General features: G+C 39.3%; 1 protein-coding gene across 2 annotated transcripts in view; it reads right to left on the reverse strand.

The window, feature by feature from the left end:
- Window positions 1–13625, reverse strand: part of Polr3A (RNA polymerase III subunit A) — a 114887-nt gene that overhangs the window by 99776 nt on the left and 1486 nt on the right. For both annotated transcript variants that reach the window (XM_067152880.2, XM_067152878.2), the window contains exon 2: window positions 147–282. In XM_067152880.2, coding sequence (XP_067008981.2) covers window positions 147–282 — 136 coding nt within the window. The remainder of the gene's footprint in view (window positions 1–146; window positions 283–13625) is intronic.

The raw sequence follows: 13625 nt of genomic DNA on the forward strand, positions 1-13625 counted from the left end.
AAGAGATTAATCAAAAATATTTCACATGTTTCAAGCAAAAAAAATAAGGACATTTAAGATCAGTCATGGAAATTTCACAAATTTATTTTAGGTACACTTTGATTTCTCTGATTCTGAAATTCAACTATCTTGTTCAGCTGTTTTACCATTCGTCTGTCAAGAACACCATACGAGACAGGTGTCCGCTGTGTGTCTTGGTTGTATAAATTCTTTGCCACCACATGGATGTGAGCTTGTTGTTGGATCTGTTGAGGACTTTCCACACCAAACGACACATGGGAACTGTGAAAAAATATAAAAGCCAAAAGTTAACACAAAACATACTTAACCTGTTCTTAACACTTATCTTTTACATACAATTTCTTTAAGTACTGGTTTTAATTTTTTTTTTTAATAGCATAAGTAGAGACTCTCCTTTTTTCAGCATGGTCTTCAGTATGATTACCAAAATTTCCAGAGTGTTCTGGATTCAAGTGTGGAAATATTGTTTCAGCTGTTTCAGTAAAATTCCTGTGTGAGTTCTGGATTCTTTTTAAAACATTGGGTGCATATTATGATAAAATATATATTGAAATAAATTCAAACTGTTGCCATCTTGGAGTTACAACTCTTATGTTGTACAACAGATGGCAAAAATGTTAATGCTATGATCCGCTTAGAATACCATGCCACTTCCAATTCTGTTTCCTCTTTATTTGATGCGCATGTTGGTGTGTGAATTCCACTGCATGAAAATATTGTATTTCTGTAGAACAGATTAACTGAGTAATATGTTATGGCCATTCTTTGACACTGCCAGCCCCGTGGTGTAGGGGTAGCATGCCTGCCTCTTACTCGGAGGCTCGGGTTTGATTCTCAGCCAGGTCAGGGATTTTTATCTGGATCTGAGGGCAGATTCGAGGTCCACTCAGCCTACGTGATTAGAATTGAGGAGCTATCTGACAGTGAGATAGCAGCCCCGGTTTAGAAAGCCAAGAATAGTGGCTGAGAGGATTCATCGTGCTGACCACACGACACCTCATAATCTGCAGGCCATCGGGCTGAGCAGCAGTTGCTTGGTAAGCCAAGGCCCTTCAGGGCTGTAGCACCATGAGGTTAGTTTTAGGTTAGTTATTCTTTGACAAACAGTACAACATGTAACTTAAGTGCAGTGAAAAAAAAGAACCGAAGTACCTTGACAAAGTACGGTATAACTGATTTGATAAGAAAACTTAACTGTTATAAACATATGTAACATAGTATGACAAACTAATGTATTTAGTGTGAATTTTTTTTGTTTTTTACTGTTGTCAAAATATTTATGTTTGCTTTAAATAAAGCTCTTTTGTCGATAATCCATTAATTGTTGTCACATATACTATATATGTGTATAGTGGTCTCGGAAGCAAATCACTATGTGGAAAGACAAATGCAATATTCAGGGAGAAAGAAACACCATGCATGGTGGAATGAGAGGGTGAAAACGATTGTGAAAAAAAGAAATGCAGCAAAGGAGGGGCTAGCTAATGAAAAACAGAAATCAGTCAAACCAAGATGAAATTCAGTAGCTGGCACAGGAGTACCAGAATAAGAAACTATTTGTGAAGCGACTGCTTAAAGAAGAATAGGGAAAGTGTTGGGACGAGTTCACTACCAGGCTAACAGAAGAATGTGCAAGTAATAGGAATTTGCTTTATAAAGTAGTCAAAAACAGAGGAAGAGAGCATGACAATATCCTTGCACTAGAAACTGATAATGAGAACCTGGTGAAGACAGACCAAGGTATCAGAGAAGAAATGAAGAGCTACTTCAATATTTTATTAAATGGAGAAAGTCTTGGAAATTACATCACTGAAGTTTGCAGCTTAAGTGCGAGTGATGGAGCACAACCACCAGCTAACATGGCTAGAAGTGGTGGTGGTGGTGGTGGTGGTGGTGGTGATTATTGTTTTAAGAGGAAGTATAACTAGGCAACCATTCTCTGTATAACACTAATCAGAGAGAAAAGAATGGAAGGAGTCCGACACTTTGAAAAATTAAGTTATCGGCCAAAGGAAGACAAGGGCCACGGTCTTCATACCTAATACCGTCGGGGTCTGAAAAGAACAAGAGTTGACCAAGGTAAGTTGGATAGGACAGATGAAAGTGAGAAGCCTGGTACAAGTACGTGGAAACAATGCCAGGACTCAGCTGAGGGCCCCATGGTCGCCAACCTACGCTCCAATGTTCAGATCCCCTGAGGTCCCTTTTAGTCGCCTCTTACAACAGGCAGGGGATACGGTGGGTATTATTCTACCGCGCCCACCCAAAGGGGGAGGCTAGAAGTGGAGTCTGAACTGAGAAAGGGTATGTATGTCCGCAGGGTTTAATGATCTCACTGCTGACATGATAAAGGTAGCTTGAGTACAAGGCATACAACGGTTGTACACTTACGTTTCATGTCACACCGACACAGATAGGTCTTATGACAACTATGGGATAGGAAAGGACTAGGAGCAGGAAGGAAGCGGCTGTGGTCTTAATTAAGGTACAGCCCCAGCATTCAGCATTTGCCTGGTGTGAAAATGGGAAACCACGGAAAACCACATTCAGGGCTGCTGACAGGGGGTTCAAACCCACTATCTCCCAAATGCAAGCTCATAGTTGTGCACCCCCAACACACAGCCAACTTGCTCAGTTATAATGGCTGTATATAGTACTTTCTGTCATTTGGGAAGGGAACAGAACACCAGAGGACTGGATAAAAGGCTCCATTGGATGAGTTGTGCTTTACTGCCGACACTGTGCTGGAATGAATACTAATCTGTAACTGCTGTGGAGCCACCTTTTTGAGCGGAGGCACAGGGGAAGTGGAGGAAGACTACAGGGTGCAGGACAACATAAGGGGCTAAATGGTTAGCATGCTGGCCTTTGGTCACAGGGGTCCCGGGTTCGATTCCCAGCAGGGTCGGGAATTTTAACCTTAATTGGTTAATTTCACTGGCACGGGGGCTGGGTGTATGTGTCGTCTTCATCATCATTTCATCCTCATCACGACGTGTAGGTCGCCTACGGGCGTCAAATCAAAAGACCTGCATCTGGCGAGCCGAACTTGTCCTCGGGCACTCCCGGCACTAAAAGCCATACGCCATTTTTGTAGGATTATTGTCCTACTTCTTAAAAATTCTGAATAATTCATTGAAAAGAATGTTAGACTTTCAGAAACTTCATTAAGATTACCAACTGTCTTTAATCAAGATGTATGAAAACATTTTCATATATATTTAAAGGTGTGCCTTGTGTTTTCTATGCTTAGAATAGCAAAATCCTGATCTGAGCAAAGAGAATGAATGGTTGAAATCTTTCATGTGGGTGTTCACGGCAGAAAATCTATTGTATTTCTTGGCACTGAGATGTTCTTGATACTGGATACTAAAACTTCTTCCAGTCTGGCCTACATAGCTGGCATCGCATTGAAGCACTTAAGTTTGTAAACTATCAATTTTTGGAATGTATTATTATTAACGCTATATGTGTTAATGGAATAAAATGGAATTTGTATTGTTCGTCCTAAAAACTATGTTGATATTAGGTTTCTTAAAAATAGTAGTGGTCTGGTAAATATTATCGTTATTATATATCCAAGGAGAGGAAATCAAAACTCTGAGATTTGCTGATGATATTGTTATTTTATGCCTTTGCTGGCAGGATGTAGTGTTTACAGTGCACTACATCTTCTGGTATGGGCTAGAATAAATATTTTACTTTTATTGACCTGTCTCAGTCTCTTCCTTGGCGCTGACAATATGAGAGTGACTGAGGTATGAGCGATTCTAGTAATACCGTTCCTTATGCAGCCAGTCCCTGTTATGAATGGTGTGAAAATATCACTTATAGGGTCGGTTTGTGAATGCATTGCAGTGGGCTTGGCAGACTGATATGTAATAGCAACTACTGGCTCAGTGAGGAAAGCAACGGGAAACTACCTCACTCCTCATTTCCCTAGTATGCCTCTTCAGTGACACCTAGGCTATCTATGACAGCTGTTGGTGGAGCTGTAACGGATCAAACCAGCCTTTGGGCTGAATACCCAACATTGTTATTTTATCTGAGTCTGCAGAAGATCTGGAGAAATTGCTGGATGGTATGGACAGTCTTGGGTAAGGAGTACAAGATGAAAATAAGTAAGTCCAAAACAAAAGTAATGGAGTGCAGTCAAAGTCAGGTGATGCAGGAAATATTAGACTAGGAAATGAAATCTTAAAGGAAGTAGATGAATACTGTTACTTGGGTAGTAGAATAACTAAGAATGGTAGAAGTAAGGAGGGGATAATATGCAGATAGCACAAGTAAGGAAGGCCTTTCTTACGAAAAGAAATTTGCTCACTTCAAACACTGATAAAGGAACAGAAAACTTTTGTATGGAGCATGGCATTTTTATGGAAGTGAAACATGGATGATAACTAGCTCAGAAAGAAAAATAATAGAAGCCTTTGAAATGTGGTGTTACAGAATAATGCTGCAGGTGAGATGGAGAGATCGGATTACAAATGAAGAGGTACTAAATCAGATTGATGAGAGGAGAACGATTTGACAAAATTTGACCAGAAGAAAGAATAATAGGACACATCTAAAGACACACAAGACTTGTTCGGCTGTTTTTTTTTTTTTTTTTAGAGAAGTGTAGACAGTATAAACAGTATGGGTAGACCAACGTATTAATATGACAAGCAGATTAGAGAAGATATAGGATGCAGCAGTTGTGTAGAAATGAAAAGCTTAGCACAGGATAAGGTGGCATGGAGAGCTGCATCAAACCAGTCTATGGACTGATGACCCAAACAACATGTGAAATACTTTTTCTTTTCATCTTTAGGATCTCTAATAAATGTGCTAGTGGGTTTTATTTTTCTATTTGATTAATGATTCTGTCAACAAAACATCTTTTATAACCGTTGTTGACTGCACCTGAATAAATGGTATGGATTTCTTTCTTAAATTTATTGTGAAAAGGAAACATTAAATGCTCTGTAGACCAGACTGAAAAAAAAAAAAAAAAAAAGAATTAGCTCTCTTACGATTCCTGTATGAAGGGAATCCTGTCTGATTGTATTTAATGTCTGGATCAGTTTCCTGAAAATATTAAAAAACAGAATATTCCCATTTCTTGTAACAGTAAGATCCAGGTAGTTAAGTAACCTATTAGTTTCAGACTATAGTGTAAACTTAATGAATGGGTCTGAAGAATTCAGCTGCTCCAAATTACAGAACTATTAGAAAACTGTCGGTCAATTTTTACAAAAATATCATCAACATATCTCACACAAAAGAAAATCCTTTTAATGTTGTTAATGATTCTAGTCTTTTCTAAATTATCAACATAAATATCGGCTAGAATTTCCAGTCCATCGAAAGATACTTTTGCTGAAATGTTAACAGGAACATTTTTCTGTAATTCTAAACCATTCTCTGGATGTTCAGGCTGATGACGAAGTAGATGATGAAGAGTTAAAGCCTGTCCTAAGGATGAAAACCAGCACTCCAACAGTGGTAGAAATCAGGTAGGCACTAAAAGAGTTGTATTCCAGTAAGGCAGAAAGATCTGATATCATTCCACTGGAAGTGATGATAATAATAATGTTATTTGCTTTACGTCCCACTAACTACTTTTACGGTCTTCGGAGACGCCGAGGTGCCGGAATTTTGTCACGCAGGAGTTCTTTTACGTGCCAGTAAATCTACTGACACGGGGCTGTCGTATTTGAGCACCTTCAAATACCACCGGACTGAGCCAGGATCGAACCTGCCAAGTTGGGGTTAGAAGGCCAGCGCCTTAACCGTCTGAGCCACTCAGCCCGGCCCTGGAAGTGATGAAGATCAATGCAGACACCACAGCCAACATATTGCAACCCCCATTTATGGACTAATGGAAATATGCTAAATGATTAGAGATGTGTTCTGTTGGCGTAAAGTTGCCCCAAAAAAAAGGGAGATAAAACCAATCATGACATTTGTAGGTGTATCATGCTGCTTTCCATCCTAAGTGAAGTCTTTATTGGTCCTGCTGAACAGGATTATTGGTCCTGTTGAACAGGATTAAGGAATATATCAACTTCCAGGCTTCAGAGCGAGCAGGCAGGCTTTTGCTCAAATCGATCATGCATCAACCAAATCAACACCTTGCGGACAATCTGGGAGCAGTGCTCTGAACGGTCATCTCATCTAGATGCAGTTTTCACTGACTTCGAGAAAGCTTTGGACTTGATCAGCAGAGAAGCCATGTGGAAGGATATACAGCATTATGGAGTGCCAGCACAAATCACTAAACTCATTTGAGAAATGTACCGTACCATGATTAAACATGACAGTCATTCATAACGGCCGTGTGTCCAAACTGATATCTGTGCATTCAGGAGATTATTCTGTCAACTACCATATTTCTGATTGTGATTGATGCTGTAATGCAGAGAGTGACTAACAATGTGAAATGTGACATCTAATGGGATTTAGTCAACAGTTTGGAAGACCTTGATTTTATTGATGACTCCTCTCTCCTTCCTCAAGTACATAGTGATATGCAAGTAAAGCTCGAAGACTTGATAGAATAGGCCAAGAAGGTAGGACTCTTGATTAACTTGAAAAAGACTAAAATGGATTAATACCACCAAATCACACCCAACGAAGAAATCAAGGATGTGTATAGTTTCACCTACTTAGACAGTGTAGTTGCTAAAGGTGGAGGAGCTATATAAGATGTCTCACAATGCATTCAAAAAATGAACAGTGCTTTGGTACGATTCTTTCCAGTGCAAATTTTACATTGCTTTCAAAGATGTTAAGTTTGGTCCTGATGGATATTTTGCTGTTCCTCTGCACTGGTGCTGTGCTCAGCCCAGCAAATGTAATAGGAGGGTGTGCCACATAACAGTGAGGACGTCAGACCTTGTACAGGTGTGTGTGAGTAACATTGACTACAGAATAGGTAAGACATGAGATCTCAGCACATTTAATCGCGGCCAGATTGCCGACACCTGACGTATGGGGCGCTCCATCTCTGAAGTTGTGCAGGCATTGGGCTTTCCAAGGGCCATTGTATCAAGAGTATACCGCGAGTACATGGATTTGGGCAAAACCACCACAGCCAGAGTCAAGTGTCATGGTGTACAACGCACTGATGATAGGGGTCACCATCGGCTAGCTCAGATCATAAGAGCAGACAGACCACAGTGCAGCACATCAATCATCAATTCAATGCTGGACAACAATGATGTGTGAGCAACCATACTGTCCAGAACCATTTCCTCACCTTGGAGTACAGAAGCAAGTATCCTATGAAGGTACCTCTATTCAACACCCGTCACAAGGAACGATGAATGACATGGGCAAAGGAACACTGTCATTGGATGCCTGAAGCATGGAAAAAGGTCGCCTACACAGAAGAGTCAAATTGGCACATGCCAATGGCCGGGTACGAGTGCATTGTCAACCACGAGGTAATGGATCCCTTTTGCCAGCTGGGTACAATTTAGGCCAGTGGTAGTGGTAGCCATGTATGGGGACTGTTAAATTTATTTATTTAATGTGAACATTATAGGAACCAGCTGGCAGATCATGTTCACCCTTTTGTTTGCCTCCAGGACCCTGCAGATGATCTGTATCTGTAGCAAGAGAATGCTCCAGCCCATCACTTCTGAACTGTAGCTGAATGGTTTAATGAGCACACCATGGATATGAAGATGCTTGCCTAGCCCCTGAGGAGCCCCGATCTCAACCCCACTGAGCATATTTGAGATTCTGTCAAGAGGGATGTGCATGCCATAGATCCTGCTCCGACTAATCTTTATGAATTACGGGAGGCTATGCAGCGATCATGGATCAGTATGACTCCCCAATGCTTCCAGTGTCTTGTGGAATCTATGTTATGCCGCATCGCCACCATCATCGAGGCAAAACTGGGTGCTACATGCTAATAGCAAGGTATCTCTAATGTTGCTCAAGAGTGTACACCTTCATCATAGTCCTATTCTCTGGAATATATTTCTCTCTTCATGTGTTTCAATCTAATCTCCTTGCAGTGAAGTTTTTCCAGCCTTATACTTCAGAAGATAGATCTTACTTCTTGTATCTGAGTCTAGCTATGCTCTATTTACTACTATTCACATTGTGGCCTTCCCTCAGGGGAAGCCATACCCCTTCAGGGCACATCCCCTTGTGGAAGATTGGGGGACCCACATATAAATGGGTTAGGTTCAAATGTGCCCCTGATGCAATTCCTTAGAGCTTCGTAATGCTAGGATGCTCTCTCTCTCTACACTCGCCCACTCCGTAGGCTTCTAAGGGACGTGAAGTTCCCGTGCCGATCTCACAATCCTCTTCCACCCTTTTCGATCTTGAGCCAGCTCTTCCCAGTTATCAATATGGAGGGTACGGCATACCTTATTGAGCTTCTTCTTCCAGATGCTTTGGGGTCTTCCTGAAGGTCTTTTCCCATTAAGAAATCCCTTGTATAGATCCACTGGTGCTCTGTTATCCTGCATCCTCAGTACATGTCCTGCCCAGCGCAGTCTGTTGGATTCTATCACACCCATTATAGTGTGTTGTTGAGAGAGGGTGTAAATCTCATAATTAGATCTTTTCTGCAAACTCTGAGAGATAGGATCGAACCACGGGCTAAATATTTTTCTATAAACTTTATTCTCAAAGACTTGCAACTGGTGCTGTTCTTTCTTGGTTATATTCCATGTCTCGGACCATACAGAAGTACTGGGCGATACTCTCTCTCTCTAAGGGTCATGAATATGGAGGGCCTGAGAAGATGGACATCGGTACAGCGAGTGAAGCTGAAGAGGCATCTTTTCAAATGCCTAATGACTAAGCAGATGGGGGAGGAACCACTTCCATTGGTTTGGCTCCGAACAGATCTAGACAGATGGTGTTATTGTTTTAAGAGAAAATCCAACTGGTTAACCACCATCTCTTAACACAAATCAGAGGAAAAAATGGAAGAGGTCCAACCCTACAACAAAGGAGGGTATCAGTAAAAGAAAGGGAAGAGCCACAAAGAGCATGAAAATGAAAAACTTCTTAGACTTTGCAAACCTAATACTGTATCGTCAAGGTCAGTAACAAACAAGAGTTGACCAAGGGAAGTGGCTGAACAGGTAGAAGGGGCTATTGCTAAACAGACTGGCTACTGAACAGGTAGAAGAGGCTGGCTATTGCCAGACAGACTGGCTACGAAGGCATAACTCAAATATTCTCGAGTCTGCAGCAGTTCACTGCAGTTTCGGTGCTTGATGGTACATTTCTCATGCAATATGTGCTGTGGTGAATAGCTCTGAAATCATAGTGTGTGGGTCACTTCCTGGCATGTTGAGATCCACCTTAAACAAATTCATGCCAGTAGCACTTTCTCCATTTTGTCACTTCTCACTTGATTTCAATGACCTATGGTGCTGCGATAAGGACAGTGGGGGTAGACATGATATAGGCTTTTGGGCTTATGCCGTGTCAAGAGAATAAGGTGAAATTCAAAGCTCATTGTTTAAGAAGCCTTTCTTGTGGACAGTCGAGATTTTCTTCTGATGACGCAGAACACAGTTCTCAGCGAAATGTAAAGAATTTCAACTTATTTTCTTGACAAGGCATAAGCCCAAAAGCCTATATCATGTCTATAAGTATGGGGTGTGAAAGCATCAATGGCAACAGTGGGGGTTAGTTTTTTCAGGTGAAACACTGATGCCTCCTAAGCTTTATCAAAAATCAACCATGTCATCCTCAATCCATTCAGTGCAGTTTGTGTGGCTGCCTGTTTTATACTAAAAATCAGCCTAATCAGTCATTATAAACTATCCAAGAGCTAAAGCAAGGAACATTGCTGGAGGATGATGTATACTTGGTAACAGCCAATGACGCACAGATCCAAATCCAGTCACATTTTGCACCTGCTGTCACCAAGGACTATTGGGAACCATCTGCTTGCAGCAGGATTATGATCACGTGTGCCTCTGGTCAGGCTACCAATGACACCACAACACCGCCAAGCACAGCTACTTTGGTGTCGTATCGCGAAAAAGTCAACCGTTGTCTTCAATGACAAGAGTAGGTTCTGTCTGCATGCAAGTGATGGACGTACAAGTGTACATCATATCGCTCATGAATAAAATAACCTTATTCTTAAGGATGTTGCATGTTTCATTTTTTTCTTTCAGCAGTGTACTTTATCCAAGCTAATCTAAAGACCTGGTGTAAAATATAGACTAGAATTGGTAAGGGCAAGAATGGCCCAAAATAGGGGGAACACTCAAGAAAAATTTAGAAATTTCATTCAGAATAAACAGTTAAGCAGCCATGTGTGATTGAACAGGGCAGTGGAAGATACATATTTGGAGATGTCAAGAGGTGAACTATCGTGACATTTCACTTATTTTACAGGAGAGCAAAAAGAGGTTGCTGAGGGACATATTTTGCTACCTTTAAGGCAGATCAAATTGACAGTTCTGACCATTGCAAACTATCGTAAGGGTCAATACGACCACAAATATAAAATTAGAAGGAATTTTAGCAGAAGCGATTGGGGTAAATTTTCATTCATTGGGAAGGGTGTGAAGGAGTGGAACAGTTTACCTGGGGTAGTGTTTGATCCTTTTCCAAAATCTGTACAGATATTCAAGAAGAGAATAAACAGCAAGAGAAAATAAATGAAATGTTAAGAGGGCATTCGACCAGTGCAGGTTAATATAAATAAAAAATGTGTGTGAATAAATTAATTCCATCCCCTGGTCTAAGGAGATGGACAGCCAAAGTAGGGGTGAAGTACAGTGGGGACTTCGAGGGCCCTGGGACCGCTACGGTAGCTGTGAAGGCCCTTCAGGAACTCTGAAAAGTGATGGCAAAAGGGACTCTGGTTAAGACGCAGCAGGTCGTTATGCTACTTAGGTTCCAGAATGGGTAAAGAAAAAAAAAAGTAAATAAATGCAATGTAAATTTTAATCTTACACCAGTTGTACAGTATCATTTGAAGTAATTCTACATACTGTATATCAGTTGACTATATTTGTAAGTAGTACAGGAGATATTATAGGGTCAGTCAGGGTAATTATGAGACAGACAAACAAAAGGGAAAAAGTGAGGCACTCAGTTTTTTCTGCTCTGATTAATAACCTCAACACTTTGCATGAATGATATTATATATTAGTCTTATATCCATTATGGTAAAATAATTGGAATGTGTCCGAACTATATATCTAGCAGTAGACAAGTTTTTCCTGAGTGGTGTTCTTTCTAACCAAAAAAACTTTCATGCATTGAACTTTGTATTTTGTTACTCTGGTTCAACCCAAATATCCAGGAAAGTGTTTCTGGTTTTATTTGGTAGTGTAAGGGAGAATCTTCTTTTTCAGCTTGAAAACACAATTTTAAGTTTTTGATTTGAGAAGAAAATTCATTTTTAAAAAAAGGGGGTAAATATGAGACATCATTAGGGTAAAAGTGAGACACTTTTAGGGGAAAAATGAGACAGTTGGAACACATGTTTCTGTACCTAAATACTCATGTTTGTCATTCCTACAGACTCCTTTCCAGATATACTTCCTGAAAATTCTTTTGAGAATATCCTACTTTCAAAAATCAAACGCACTGATAAAACCATGATGAACCGAAGAAGAGTGGACCCAACAGCAAAGGTGATAACATCTGAAGAGTATTCCCAGCTTGTGAGGGAAAAGCAGAAACCACTTCATAAGAAGGATAGAAAGGGTACAGGTATTCAAAAGGCAACAGTTCCAGTAGTGAAACCTCCATCTAAGACAAGAGCAGAAGTTCATTCTTCTGACTCAGCTACAAGCGAAGATGAAGATTAGCAAGGTAGCGGCAGTCTTGATGAGTTAAGTTAAGAGTAAGTTCCCACCTTCCAATACTTATCAATTTCTATATAATAGACTTATTAATTACATAATATAATCCATATAACCTCTAGTACATGTTTCGTTCCGATATGGAACATCTTCAGCTAAAATTGGTAAAATGGCAAGACAATTAAAATACATTGATGTTAAGATGATACATAAGCTAAAAGATATGATAAAATGGCTCGAAAATTAAAACATATGATAAAGATGATGAGATAAAGTTCATTCATGTTGGTTAAAAACACAACAAGTCAGTTTTCAAGTGGCGAATTAAAAACAGCCACTTGAAAACTGACTTGTTGTGTTTTTAACCAACATGAATGAACTTTATCTCATCATCTTTATCATATGTTTTAATTTTCGAGCCATTTTATCATATCTTTTAGCTTATGTATCATCTTAACATCAATGTATTTTAATTGTCTTGCCATTTTACCAATTTTAGCTGAAGATGTTCCATATCGGAACGAAACATGTACTAGAGGTTATATGGATTATATTATGTAATTAATAAGTCTATTATATAGAAATTGATAAGTATTGGAAGGTGGGAACTTACTCTTAACTTAACCTTAGTTGTGTTGAGCCAATACGGAATAAACATGAGATTTATAAGCTGTAGTCTTGATGAGGTTGATCTGCTCGACAAAGATGCTGTGGAAATGACCATGGCAGATGAAGTAAATCCGGGTGACTTTGTACTTGTACTTTCTGAAAGTTCTGGAAAGCGGCATTCTTTTCAATATAAATATGTTGCCACTGTTCAGAAAGTTCTGGAAGGTGGAGACATGCAAATTATGTCTCAATTGTGTGGAAAATAACAAAACTGTGTTCAGGCTTAATGAACATGATGTATCCGCTGTGGAAAAGTTAAAATTACTAGGGAAATTGCCTGTTCCAATAATAACAGGGAAAGGTAGAGGCATTGCATTTGCATTCCCAGGAACAGTTGATGTTTTTTAAAAAAAAAAAAAACTAGAACTCCTACAATTTCTGTTAAGCCAGTTTTAACCAAGTGATGTGTCTCATTTTTTCACCAATCTGTTTACAATGGGCACTATGTATTTATTTAGTATAATTAAAATGTAACATAAATTCAGACATAACGCTCAAGTACCATTTAATTAGATGGTATAATGTCAACAATCTATACCAAGTAATTTTTGTCAGAAATAAGTATAAGAATGTATCTCAAGCCTAAATTCTGTGATATCAAAAGATGGCCATTTTGTTCCTATAATAAAACTGAGGAAAGTGTTGCAAACTATTACACCCAGATTTTTTCCAGTCTTCCTTTGACCCTAAGCTGTCTCAAATTACCCTATTAACTCTCCAACATGATTTTACAGTCTGTTACAATACTGTTTCACTTTTCCCCTGGATTGTCTCATAATTCCCTCTTTTGCAGGTGAAAAATGAGGCACACATTTATATTTATTTTTCAAAAGTTAATGAATATATAGTAATCTGTTGTTTCCAGTGTTTTTTGTAACACCAGTCACAACATATTATGATTATTTGTATAACTGTCACTGTTGTAGTTTATAATTTATGAACAAAGTTGTAGAAAATGTCTCATATTTACCCTGACTGACCCTAAGTAGAATTTTGTAAACAATATAAATTTATTAAGGATGAGCTGTGTGTTTAATAGAAAAAATTGTTAGCGTAAATTGTATAATATTGTATTATAGGAAAATTTTCTTCTCTTGTTAATTTAATATTTAGTGCTTGACAATAATGTATTTTAGTGTACAA

This window comes from Anabrus simplex, chromosome 8 (genome assembly GCF_040414725.1).
Source record: "Anabrus simplex isolate iqAnaSimp1 chromosome 8, ASM4041472v1, whole genome shotgun sequence".
Classification (NCBI taxonomy): Eukaryota; Metazoa; Arthropoda; class Insecta; order Orthoptera; family Tettigoniidae; genus Anabrus; species Anabrus simplex.